This window comes from Leptinotarsa decemlineata, unplaced genomic scaffold (genome assembly GCF_025532065.1).
Source record: "Leptinotarsa decemlineata unplaced genomic scaffold, Ldec_3_MD MMD2_P_RNA_scaffold_9, whole genome shotgun sequence".
Taxonomy (NCBI): Eukaryota; Metazoa; Arthropoda; class Insecta; order Coleoptera; family Chrysomelidae; genus Leptinotarsa; species Leptinotarsa decemlineata.
Window position 1 is genome coordinate 10231391 of NW_027412536.1, and position 13998 is coordinate 10245388.

The window sequence follows — 13998 nt, forward strand, 5'->3', positions numbered from 1 at the left end:
TCCGATAGTCTATATTAGCCGTGAATGCCAATTAATTCCATGTGCGACTTTATATACAGCATGTGCGACTTTATATACACTGACTAAGAAATAGCCTAAAATACAGCATATTCGTTTATCCTGGTCGAACTATGTTCAACTATCAGCGTCATGAATGGAAACATCTTAAATTATCAAGTTGAAAACTATGGATGAAAAATGCTAATTTTAGTTATCTCCTGATGATGATCTCATCAGCGGAAAGAGTGCCGAAAAAAGTGTTGTTGCATGGGAACAATATATGTTTCTGATTCACAATCCTCATGGATGTTCCATGCAGCTATTTCGATTTAGTTTAGTGCTTTAACGTTGAACGGTATTGTTGTTTGGAATATAAGGATATTTTTACAATCGTGGGCGGAACATTTTTTTCGTCAAACAAACGGTGAAAACATTTCGTCGATGATTTTTATGTTTTCATCTTGAAATGAAGCCAAGATATAATGTCTGATACACCCAAATCTATACCTGAATTCGACAAATATTGATGAAAACTCATCCGTGCGCAATACGGCATAAATTTTTATATTCGAATGCAAATTATTTGGAAGATTGTTGGCAGTCTGATATCACTGATGAGGAAATACCTGTTTACTCCCCTCCAGTTTATATAATTTTGAATATGCTATACTATAAATATCAGATTAGTTTACTGTCCTGTCTGTATTGTGAATATTTTGAGGTTTATGAAACTGTGAAATCATACGTCGATTTTTGTGTTCTGCGACTACTGTGAGTGTGAGAGAGAGACCGTTCTTTTAGTAAAAAATGGCTATGGAGAACGTTGATCTTGTGGCTTTGGCCCTTGTTTTTGAGTTTTTATCTAAGAAGGATAAAAATTTCGCCAGCGTATTTCAGAAAAAAACGAAAGCAGTAAGTACAGATTTTATTTCTCGTCAGTCCATTTGCGTATGTTCTCGTATATTGGACTTACCACCACGTGGGACCGGACCACGCTGCTATTTTGCTTATTTGTATTTTTCTATTTTAGCCTTCGCTGATCAAAGGAGCTCCTTCATTTATTGAAATATTGAATCATTATTTGAAAGTTGGTCCCAAATCGAAAAAATTGAAATTGAACACAGAAAACGATAGTAGCGAGGAAGAGGAATCTCCTAAGAGCAATATTACTAATGGAGTAGTGAAGCAAAATAAAATTGCCAAGAAAAAAAGTGAATCGAGCAGTGAGGAGAGTTCTGAAGAGGAAATTGAGAAACCTGTTGTAAAATCCTTACCTAAAGCTGTCGTTAAACCTGCACAGAAGAAGGAAGATAGCAGTTCTGACGATTCTGATGACGAAGAGGTTCCCAAGGCCCCTGTTATTAAAGCACAGAAGCCTGCATCAAAGCTTGTTCCCAAAAAGCAAGTCAGCAGTTCAGATGACTCATCTGATGAAGAATCTACTGCAAAGAAACCAGTTGTAAAAGCTCCCGTTAAACCTGTTGCTAAATCTGTTGCAGAGTCTAGCTCAGAGGTAAGATTTATCTCTTGTTTTTTCAAAATTCAGATTTTGCAATTGATACCATTTATTTAATCTATTAGGAAGCAGGATAATTAACTGTCATCTGAGATTCTTAAAAGGGGTAATTTTTTCAATCATTGAAATACTGCGTAAATGTTATTTTGAAACTCTGAGGTACCTATGCAATGCTCTATTAAATAGACATTAATTTTTTTTTTTCGATGTAATGCATTGTATTGAAAGGATCCTTGAAAAATATAGAGATAGTCATTTTCAAACTAACAATGGATAATAGTCATCAAGTTAGCTAAAGATACTAGAGATACATTAAGTACCCCAGAAGTATACCAAGCAGCTTATAGTTGTGGTTCTTTCTATATCGGAAACAGAAAAAAGGCAGTAAAGTGCACTTGATGGAGCACAAAAAAAGGTGTCCCTTTAGCCAAACGGACAAATCAGCAGCATGCTCTTTCAGAAGGCATTGATGAAATTGCCTTTGATAGAACGTAAGTTCCCAATGAAACCAGAGTGTATTATCTGTGGCTATACAGGTATTCCATGAAAATCCTTAATTATTAATGTGACTTTAACATGCATACCGGCACATTAGAACACATTCTCTCAATAATTCAATGAGAGTTAGATTGAATAGATGCAAAAAAAAGCAGTTGTCTGACTTACAATCCCATTATAAATGCGACCACCTCAAGACCACTTTCAGTTTACTCATTGAAGCAAGGTAGAATACTTAGATCATTGCTACATCACTTATGATAATATCTGCTGCCGTTGCAGACAAAACAGCCCTGAAACTTATACACCTTGATCAAAGAGTCTAAACTTATTGCAGCTTCAAAATTAAAAAAAGGGAAGTGTTTTGGTTTGTTTCTGGTTAAAGGTAGTTAAGCAGAACTCGCTGATTTTTTTTAACATTACATGGAAAATCTGCGAAAGGGACAAATTGTGTTCAAAATTATGAGGCAGTCTGATTCATCAAAATTATACTAAAATTGATGCCTACCCACTACTCAAACAGGGGTGTATGTTAAGAAATCTGAATTTTGGAACAATTATATTGTATAGACACATGCATCTACTTGTTCTCATTTTGATAACTTTCACAAAAATGATGTTTTGAGGAACTGATTTTTTTAGGTTTTTATATGTAATAAAAACCTAAAAAAATCATAACTTAATTTGAAACAAATGAACTCTGTGGATATATGTTTATATTTCAATTCAAACCCAATTTATTGTAATGTAGTTTGGAAGAGACTGATATCTGAAACTCACTATCCAAGCTTTTGTTTTACCATCTCATAATTTTCTATATTCATTTTTCTGACAGTGTCAATCACGAATTTATTATATTTTTCTAAAAATCAATATCTCTAATACAATCCTGATATACAATTATGAACCTTGGAATATATAACTTCAAAATATTTTGTATGATATTCACATTTTTATCCGACAGATGATATGCTGATTTATAGTTTCTTGATTTAAATTTTTATTCTGTTTCTGCCAGTTGTGTCTTAACGAATTATTTTATTCTCTAATTCAGGAAATTCAGAAAATATATCTATGGTATATCTACTTCTCCATCTTTTTGCAAAAAAATGTGAGAGTATTCCAATCTTTCCACTATCTGAGAAACTATACCTATCTATTATTATTTTTGCTGGATTTTCTTTACCGCTTTCTTGTTTCTTCTGAATTAAGGTACCTATTTTTTTATACTCTACAAATATAAGAGAAACTGTTTTTCTTTCTCGTGCTTATTAATGTACTCTGGATTGGTTCAATCGCCATATCAATATAGCTTTATTTTTTGGGGGCTTCTCCCCTTACCTTCATAAAGCAGTCAGGGCCCAGAAAAATGTAATCTAAAGAATATTCAATAGTGCACCAAGAATATCTTGCAGACAATTATACAAAAGAAGGGAAATTCATATTCTATACATGAATATTTTAAGGGTTTTGTTTTACTAAATCTTTAGGGTACTAAGTTTTTTTTTATTTCAGTGCTAGAAATAAGAGTTTCATGAACACTCAACATTACCAGAAGAGAGAGTGTTCTTGCAATTAAGTCGGATATAATATTTTTTGCCTTATAAGTTGAAGTTCGAAAAACTACTATCGAATATATAGGATGCGCAATATATTGGCTATAGTATTGATAATGTGCTTATAAAAGGTGCATTTTCACTTTCAGAATAAAAAGTTGAAAAAAACTATAATTATCAACATTAGCAGTATTTAACTCGTGTTAATTTTATAAAAATTACCAAACTTTGAAAGCAACAACTTTCTCTACTAAATAATTCCATCAACTTGTTGTGCCCAGGGTCTATATTTGGATACCATCTTTTTTGTAACTTATTAAAGATCCTACAAGTACTCATATTAACAAAGGACTGCACCCAAAAGTCAGTACTTTTAATTGTTTCAAATCTTATTGTTGTGCAAGTACACATATTCTTAACCCCATGAAGCCAAACACACCTCTGGTAATAGACTTCTTTATAGTGGTTGCCATTTACCTAGTGATCTGAAAAATAAACAATGTAGACCCTTTTAGAAACATGGTAATTGTTTTCTTGATTTATTAAGTTCATTCAAATTATAACCTGGTTAATTATTATGATTTTTTGTACAAATATCTAGACACAACAAATGGCATAAACTTGTTTAGAATATCAATATTATGTATCAGCAACCATAAAGAAAAAAACTCATTGAAGGTTTTTATCTTTTTAATTTATCTTAATGGTGTTACTCATATTTTTATTTGTTTACTGCTACATGTATAAACTGTCATTGAATTTTCAGGAATCTGATGAAGATGAAAAAAAACCAACTCCAAAAACTTCTCTTGGCAAAACTCAACCACTCAAAACCCAATCTCCCAAAATTCCTACAAAGAAACAGGACAGCAGTGATTCATCCTCCGAGGAGGAAAAACCAAAGAAGCCAATACAGAAAACTCCCACGAAGACTCCTGTAGCCAAAACAATTCCAGCTGTTAAAAGGAAGGCTCAGAGCAGTTCAGATGATTCATCTGAAGATGAGAAACCTCCTGCAAAAAAAAATGTGGTAGTTGCAACTCCAAAGAAAGTAACACCTTCAAAAAAGAAAGAAAGCAGTTCTGAAGACAGCTCTGATGAGGAAGATACCAAAAAGACAGCAGTTAAGAAACCAGTTGCAAAAACAAGTGTTCCCCTAAAGAAAGTTGGTTCAAAGAAAGAACAGAGCAGTTCTGAGGAAAGTTCGGATGAGGAAGATGGCAAAACAGCTGTTGTTAGCAAAAAGCCTTTAGCAACTGCCGCTGTTTTAAAAAAACCTGTAGCAAAAGAAGAAAGCTCTGATGACTCTAGTGAAGAGGAGACCGTAAAGAAACCATTGACAAAACCTGTTGCTCTTGTAAAAAAACCAGTTGCAAAAGAAGATAGTTCTGATGAATCTAGTGAGGAGGATAAAGCAAAGAAACCACCAGTGAAAAGCTCTACTCCTGCTAAAAAGTCCACAGCAAAGGAAGAAAGTTCAGACGAATCTAGTGAGGAGGAAACGGCAAAGAAACCAACAGCAAAAAGTGCTGTCCCAAAAAAAATTGTAACAAAGGAAGAAAGTTCTGATGACTCTAGCGAAGAAGAAACAGAAAAGGCATCTTCCAAGGCAAAAGTTGTAACGAAAAAACCAGCCAAAAAAGAAAGCAGCTCCGAGGAAGATTCAAGCGATGAAGATAATGCAACCAAAGTTCCACCTAAGGCACAGAAAGTAACAAACGCAAAAAAACCTGCAAAGAAAGAAAGTTCATCAGATGAAGAAAGTGATGATGAGCCTCCAAAGAAACCTGTAGCCATTTCCACGCCTGCTGTTTCGAAAAAGGTATATTAAAAATTTACTTGAAATGTTTTGTGCTGGAATAGAAATCCAGTAGAATTATTGTATTCATGATTTAATTGGCAAATTTAACCAATGAGATTGATACTGATTACAATTACATTTATTAGATTCTGTTTGACCAAAGAAGTTTTGAAATGAAACTGTAAAGCATAAAATAATAAGCTTTTTATTAACAAATTTCATTGGTAGCATTTTCTGCATAGATAAAGAGGTATAAGTAATGAATGTAAACAATACTTTGAGATTGTACCATTTATGACAAAAGGAAGAATAATGTGTAACATATGTTGTCATATCAGCAAACTGTGGATCGTTGATTCACACTCATTTTTCCTTTTTCTAATTCAAATTTTGAATTACAATAAGTAACATCCTAAGAAAATTATAGTGAATTTATAACGCAATGATCGATGTCCTCAAGTCATTACTGCTGTATGCAGATATTTTGGTTGAAAAATTATTTTAATTCTGAATTTGTAGTATTTTTCATTGAATGTATATTTCAGGAAAAAAAAGAGTCATCTGAAGATTCATCAGATGATGAGGAGGATGAAGAAGAAAAACAAAGTAAACCTGCCAAAGAAAAACAAAAGAGAAAAAAGAGTAGTCCTGAAGATGAGGAGGAAGAAGAAATGAAAGTTAAAAAACCAAAATATGATAATTTCGTCAAATCCGGACAAAACGACAGTTTCAATGGAGAGGTTAGTATTTAATTGTAATTTTAATTAAATTTAATATGTTGATCTCGATGTTCTAAACTCACCCCTTTTCATTCACTTTTTATTTCAATATTTTTTGTTAGTATTTGGTCTTATTTGTTCATGTTCTGAAATTAAAAGTGACCATTGTAGATTGTAATGTTTACTCTTCTATATTGTAGTGTTTATTTAATGGATCTATTGAAAAATGACATCAGACAAAAAATTTTCTATTGATACATTTGTAACAATTTTTATTCAATAACATGTTATTCACAAAATTTTCTCATCATTTTAGCGCAAAAATACACCTTTTAGACGTGTCAAAGATGAAGAAGTGGAGATCGACCCCCGTTTATATGATAATTCATTTGATGCAAAGGTAACGTGCACATCTCATGAGTGGGTACAACGGAAGGGGCGATCTCTCTGAATAAGGATTTTTTTCATTTTTTTTGTACATCTGGTTCATGACTGGCATAAATGTTTTTTATATAGAAAATCTGTTTAATCTGTGTAAAATTTGTTTTTTCGTTAATCAGCTGTCGCCCCCATACGAACGACAACTCTCAGAAGTTGAGAAACTTGTGCGAGTTAAGGACTAACGAGGTCTTACCTTTTAACGTGTGATTCCTAACAGAAAAAAAACTAATTATTCAATTTGTCGATTTCTTGTTATAATGCAATGTCTGTTCAATAAAAACTAACTTTTTAATGATACAATCTTTCCCAAACTTTTTTTCATGTATTCAATTTCCTTGGTGAAAATGAAGCATGTTCTCAACTGAAAGTTTGAATTTGAAATGATTTTATTTTGGTATTAATTTAATGTATATGAATTAAAAGATTATTTTTATTTTGGTAGAGCCCTTGCCATTTCCTTTTCTCAATGCCAGATCTAGAACCAAATTGAAGTTGAAAAAATTTTGCTGCTGAAATGATGAGCTTTGCACGTTGTCCTTTAAAAGATAGTTCGCCAGTCTGTTGTACTAACTCTTGTTTTTCTTTCTTTCCATATTTTGCTGTTCCCTTTCAATGGATGTTAATTTGCTATAAATAAAATGCTAAAACCAGAATGAGGAAGGAGGAGAGGAACGTAGAAACTCATTTGGTCGTGGCGGAAGAGGGGGTAATTTCCGAGGGGGCCGAGGTAACCGAGGAGGTTTCAATGATAGAAATTCCTTTGGAGATGGCGGTGGTAGGGGTCGTGGAGGTTTTAGAGGTGGTCGAGGTGGAGACAGGGGTGGTCGAGGGGGTGACAGAGGTGGCCGAGGAGGTGGTTTCCGGAAATCCTTTGATGGCAATGATAGGGGGGGTGGTCGAGGAGGTTTCAGAAATTCGTTTGGCGATAGCGAAGGTAGAGGTGGCAATAGGGGCGGTTTTGGTGGCAATAGGGGAGGATTCGGTGGTAATAGAGGAGGGTTCGGTGGTAATAGGGGAGGGTTCGGTGGTAATAGAGGAGGTTTTGGTGGCAACAGGGGAGGTTTCGGTGGCAACAAGAGTTTCAATAACAGTTTTGAATCTAAGCCAGCTGAAAATAAGAAAATTACTTTTGACGATTAGATGTTGATGTGTTTTATGTGAGTATGAATTATTTTTTTATTTCAGCTAGGGATAGGTACATTTTTAATACAAAACTTAATCAACTTTGCTTAGTTTATCTTTGGAGATTTGTACAGGGACCATTTCAAAAGAAAATTTAATTCATTTATTTTGAATAGGGGACAGTGATTATCTAAAACAAATTTGTTATGGAAAATATTTGATTCTAACTTGTGTTTGGTGTAATTTAGTGGTTTCCAATACAGGGTGACTTTGGGAATTTCGTTCGTTCATATTACACAAAATATAAATGGCGAAATTCTGAATATTTGGAAGAGTGGTAATGATGTTGGAGGTAACTCTAGTCTAGATGATCAAATATTTGGGAAATTGGATTTGACCAAATTTTGAAAGGATAACACCCAAAAAATAATTACTAAATCTAAAAAAATTGTTCTTTGAAGTGATCCGTTTAATTGGCGATCCGGATAGTGGGAGTTCTACTGTAGCTAAAATAGTGCTGGTTATACTGAAAAGAGGTTTGAATTTTGTTATTTTGATTGCAATACTGTATATTTCATTACAGATTTCTACTCTACATCAAATTCTCTATCTGTTTCACAAAACTTTTATTTTACCTATATTAATGTGTTTTTAGAACATATGATGTTTAATATTACAAATTACATCTGAAATGTCATTTCAAATATATTCGTCAGTACTTTTTTATAGTTCTTTTATGACACTTTTTAAAAAATGTCAAGTTGACTTGCATACAGGGTGCAAAAGTAATACTTGAAAAATGGAAAATAAAATTTCTGTTTTTTTACCACTTGTATTTGTAACTAACGATACTAACGAAATATTTTTATTATAAAAAAATGTGTATTATGGATTATTGATCCCCTGGCTGATATAATAAACTCCTGTATATCACAAGGTCACTTTCCTACTAAACTAAAAAAAGCTAAAATCATCCCTATTTATAAGAAAGGAGATCCATCTCAACCAATAAATTTCAGACAAATATCAATACTACCTTCGTTTTCAAAGATCTTTGAAATAGCAATCTATAGTAACTTAAACAGTTATCTTAATATGTTTAATACAATAATACCTCAACAGTTTGGATTCAGAAAAGGTGTTTCAACTTCTGATGCTATTCTTTCTTTAACCAAATTTATTGAAAATTGCTTTGAAAACAATCAACATTGTATAGGATTATTCACTGACTTATCAGCAGCATTTGATTGTGTTGATCACTCAACTTTATTGAGTAAACTCAATTATTATGGTGTTCGGGGAAACACGCTTGACCTATTCTCCTCTTACTTATGCAACAGAACTCAGACTGTTGAATGTAATAATGTAAGAAGTAATCCCCTTGAAATAATGAGGGGTGTGCCTCAAGGATCAGTTTTGGGACCATTACTCTTCCTAATTTATATCAACGATATGACGTCTTCTGTAACCTACCATAATACAGTAACAGTTCTCTTTGCTGACGATACTACAATCAGTGCTAGTATTGATAGACGGGAGGATCCCGAAATTGCCCTTGAGGCAATTATGAATCAAGCCAAAACATGGTTCTCGGCGAATGATCTCTTACTGAATGAAACAAAAACTGTAACTCTTAATTTTGATTCGAGAGCCTTAAACAACAGCTGTAATTATACTTCCACCAAATTTCTTGGTATTCTAATCGATAGTCACTTAAACTGGTCTGAACACATAAGTACTCTCTGTAACAAACTTGCTAAATGTGTATTTGCAATAAAAAAAATTCGAGAAGTAGTCAATCAAGAGGCTGCTCTTACCACCTACTTTTCTCTGTTTCATTCTCTTCTTCGCTATGGTATATTAGCCTGGGGAAACTCAGCTCAATCACATTTAATGAGAGTATTTATCTTACAAAAATCTGCTGTACGAAAAATTGTCAAAGCAAATTGGGACTCGAGCTGTAAAGTAATATTCCCAGCTCTGAAGATCATGACTTTATATGCCGTCATTGTATATGAAAAATTACTATATGTCAGGAAACATATTAATGAGTATTCAGCTCATTCTGATGTTCACGCCCATGACACCAGGTCAAAGAACAATCTGATAAAACCACAATTGAGGTTGCAAAAGACGCAAAAAGTGGACACTTACCTTTTCAATGCCCTACCCATCCATTTTCGCAACTTATCGTTTAAAATATTTAAGTACAAATTGAAAAACATACTGACTGAGCATTGTCTTTATAGTATTGACGATTTTACTAAAATAGCAACTGATAAACGTATTTTCTTGTAACTTGAAATTGTTATATTTAATTGTAGTTTGTATTATTGTGTGTAGTTTGTATTTTATTAACTGACTGGTCCATAAAATGTAAATTTTCTTAGCGACTCAAAATAAATATTATTATTATTATTACTGCAGTTTCGTCCTTTAAGAATATTTTTTAAAGAATACAATAAACCTATCATTCGTTTGAAAATGTTCTTATAGGACGAAACTGTATTTTCAAATGATTAATAAGTTTATTGTATTCATTTGAAAAGGTTACTATAGGACGAAACTGCAGTAATGTTAGTTTCAAATACTAGTGGTAAAAAAAACAAAGTTTCACTTTTCATCATGATCTCCTACCACGTAGTAACGGCTACATCCATTGATTTAGTAATAGTTGAAACTGGCATTAGTGATTTTTTTAAAGAGGCTTTTTTGTTCTTTATTATGATGAACATCAAAAATAATGAAAACTTCCATTTACCTGCATAGTTTTAGTTAAAATATTTTTCTTGCTTTATATTTGAGTGACTTTTTAGATATGTCGACATGCCTAATGTTGCGAATTTTTTATATGGCAAACTTTCATTTTCTTCTGGATTATAGGATAGAGTAATGAAGAAAGCTAGCAATGTGAGAATAGGATAGCATAATGATCGTATTTCAATAACTACTAACAGAGTTCCTCTTGAGTCATCCTATATGTGTTTTTTGTCGAAACTTTTATTTTTTATTGTTGTACAGGAAAAGTCATATTTATGGCAGATATGATTGATAAATATTTACATTTTTTGGGAAAATAAAAATACATCTTATATTAAGGCCACTATGCTCAACTAATTTACATAATTTTTTTGTAGTTTAATGCTAGAGGATCTTGGGGTGAGAGAGCTAACTTGGACCTGAAACACACCCGAGGAAAATCTTTCAGGCATGAAAAAACCAAGAAAAAAAGAGGGTCCTATCGAGGTGGAACTATTGACATGTCTGTTAATTCAATCAAATTTGACTAGGAATAAAATAATTTTAAGGATATTTTCGTAAGCTCAATTCTTTCAAGTGTTGGTCGTAAAGAAGATATGACTGAGGGGTCCTCATTTGAATCATTTTCATATGTATTGACTATGTTCGAATGGATAATAGTTATCTAAATCTCGACTTTGCAACAAAAAACATGAGGCCAATACCAAATGGTAATATTTGTAGCTACCCACATTCAAAAATTGTTCGTGATCATAATTAACTGGGTCTTGAATTTTTCCATGCATTGAATTTCACAATGGATCTACTTACTAGCTCTTTGCTATTTCATTGATGTCGTGAATATGCTCTTGATGAATAAATATTATTTTTATATTACAAGTAATTTCAGAAAAGTTCAGTGATTTACCTTGGCTTTCCAAAATTATATCTGAAGTACTAATTTGTCATCAGAGTCGGTTGAAAAGCCTACTTGTACAGAGTGGGGCACATTGGACACTTTTAAAGGGAAATTTCTGTTTTCAAACTAGATAGATGAAAACTGTTGTCTGTGACTGAGGGTCAAATTTTATGACACTTAATGGTGAAAACCTCCAAATCTTCTTTTACTTCTATGCTCCACAATAGAATGAGGATTTTGTTGTGCCCAAATATAAAAATTGTAGCGCTTGAAAATGCCGGCATTGCTCGTATAAGCTTCGTCTGTCCAAGTACAATTCAACGAAAAATCGTACACTTGGTTACAACTTTCCAGGAAACACAGGTATAGATTTGCATTCTGTTTTATCGCCGCATCGTCCAAAGCCTACCTGATGAAAGTGTGCTTTTCAAAGTCCATGAAAAATCCTAAAAGCTCTGTATTTCAAAGATTACTCTAGCAAAATATCAAGTGTGCTACATTTTTAAAAATGTAATTTTAAGCTCTCTTGAAATATGCAGGAATATACAGTGTCTCATTACAAAATAGTTTTCCTTCAATAAGTGTCCACTTAGGCCTGCTCTGTACAGTTCTTTAATTTTCTTATCGTGCCATTATGAGCAATGTTTTAGAAGTATATATCATATTAATGAAAAAATTGTTTACATATAGTTTGACCAAGAGTTTGAAGATCTGGCTTCCAAAAGATTGTGAAAATTAAAATCATTGTTATATCATCAGTTAATATTTCACTGTTGCATCCTTCTCATGGTTTATATAAACATCCACATTGAATTTTGATTTGTCTATTCAAGTATTATATAAGTAAAATGTTATTGTTATTATCTATTTGGACATGGATGTCATTTATGTTATATGTATATACGTTTTCAACAGTTGTCTGCAGAATGTGTTTAGGATAGTTTTTTTAATAAAAAGATTAATTTTTACCAAATAATTCTTTTAATTGCTTTTTGGGAGTAGTCAAACCTTCACGGTCATAGTCTATCGGTATTTGTTGTTGAGTTTGAGGGCTGTCGTATTGTGGAATTTCTTCTTCAGAGGTGTTTCTATCTCTGATGATAGTCCACTTTCAGCATCAGATATGCTAACCATGCATGCTAGGAAATGTCTGGAAGAATTCCTCATAAATCTTTCAATTTTTAAGTTCAAGTTACATCTCATCCATATTATCAATGTATTTATCATGAATATATACGGTTGTGTCTTAGCCAAAGTACTGTATACTCAGTCTAACATACAGATGAAAAGACACATAGGACACGGAAGATAAAAGAATGCAAAAGCATTAGATATATGGCGAGTTAGTCATGTAATTTAATGTTATCGAGGTCACTTTTTTTTATTGGGTCTGTAACGTAGGGGCAGGGCTGGGTTTAGATTTCCAGAGCTTTCGCTTAGATAAGAGCTTCTATTTTCATGATGTCACAATTATAAAGGATCCAAAAAGTGGTGTGTCACTTTACATACATCATACTTCATTATGGATATCATTTTATTGATATTTTCATTTTTCTAGTAATGTCAGTTATATATATTATTGAATTAGAAAAAAAAATATCGAATATAAAAAGGGCATAATTTTGAAAGTATTTTGTTTTTACCTTACGTTCGACATATCAAATATTCGTGGGCATGACACGTCCGAACGTCCTTTTAGGAAGGATAAGTAACTAAACGATTTTCATAATTTATTCTATTAAAACTCAACATGTTCAATGCCTACCTATATTCAAATTTTTTGTAGCAGTGCCACCCACTTATATAATGTATAGTGGACCCAATTTTATTAAGACATTTTTATTGAACAATATTAACTGATAAAGAAATTTGTTTTATAACTAAATTGAAAAAATAATACACCCATGGGTGTGGTGGGCAACTCTAATGCAAATTTCAAATAAGATGCCAATTACACTTACAGGTGTTATAGTTGTCTATGGTATTTGAAGAAACACTTTACACAAAAACCGGGAGCCCCTTCACAAGAATAACAAATATCGCGGCAGTTTTTTTTATTCTGCAAAACTTTATCTCTTTCCGCAGCACTCGTTTAGTTTTTTTTTGTTCATTGTCTACACCTGAATGTTTTTCTTCTGTTATTTTTCTAATTTTTTTTCCAGGCTAGACCCTGTAATGGCCACAATATTTTCCACCTTCGACAAATTTTTTTTTTATTCTATGCTATTCTCTCATTTCAATTTTAAACTAGTAACGCCTTTTAGATTTGTTTTGCGTTTTTTGTTTAACGTGCCAGTACAATAGGTATTTTCCTCCAATAGCATATCGGCTAATTTCGTACTATTGTGAAAATTATCCTCATACAATGAATGTTCTAAATTCAGTCTATCTTCTGTTAACTTTAGCAGCATGGCCAGATCCACGGGTTTCATCATTTGCCCCGGCATAGTATATCATACATTTCGCACGAATCCATCATTACAAAAAAACGATTTATTCTCTCATTTCAATTTTAAACTAGTAACGCCTTTTGGATTTGTTTTGAATTTTTTGTTTAACTTGCAAGTACAATAGGTATTTTTGTCCAAAAGCATATCTGCTAATTTCGTACTATTGTGAAAATTATTCTCATACAGTGAATGTTTTAAATTCAGTCTATCTTTTGTTAACTTAGCACAATTTTAGCA

At 32.7% G+C, this 13998-nt stretch overlaps 1 protein-coding gene across 3 annotated transcripts; it reads left to right on the top strand.

Moving 5' to 3' along the window:
- Positions 1-750: 750 nt before the first annotated feature.
- On the top strand, positions 751-10965 carry Nopp140. 3 transcript variants are annotated; one of them, XM_023164580.2, is made up of 6 exons: positions 751-912; positions 1031-1513; positions 4337-5392; positions 5917-6111; positions 6407-6490; positions 10791-10965. In XM_023164580.2, the coding sequence occupies exons 1-6, from the start codon at positions 808-810 to the stop codon at positions 10941-10943; spliced, it is 2076 nt and encodes a 691-aa protein (XP_023020348.1). In that variant the 5' UTR covers positions 751-807; the 3' UTR covers positions 10944-10965. The 3 variants fall into 3 exon arrangements, with proteins under 3 accessions (XP_023020348.1, XP_023020347.1, XP_074026687.1); XM_023164579.2 differs by lacking the exon at positions 6407-6490 and adding an exon at positions 7183-7465; XM_074170586.1 differs by lacking the exon at positions 6407-6490.
- Positions 10966-13998: the final 3033 nt, after the last annotated feature.

Excerpts from the sequence above, each read along its gene's own strand:
- Nopp140 (XM_023164579.2), top strand. The coding sequence starts at position 808 with ATGGCTATGGAGAACGTTGATCTTGTGGCTTTGGCCCTTGTTTTTGAG. Across the intron at positions 913-1,030 it reads TTCAGAAAAAAACGAAAGCA|CCTTCGCTGATCAAAGGAGC; the intron begins GTAAGTACAGAT and ends TTTCTATTTTAG. Across the intron at positions 6,112-7,182 it reads ACGACAGTTTCAATGGAGAG|AATGAGGAAGGAGGAGAGGA; the intron begins GTTAGTATTTAA and ends TGCTAAAACCAG.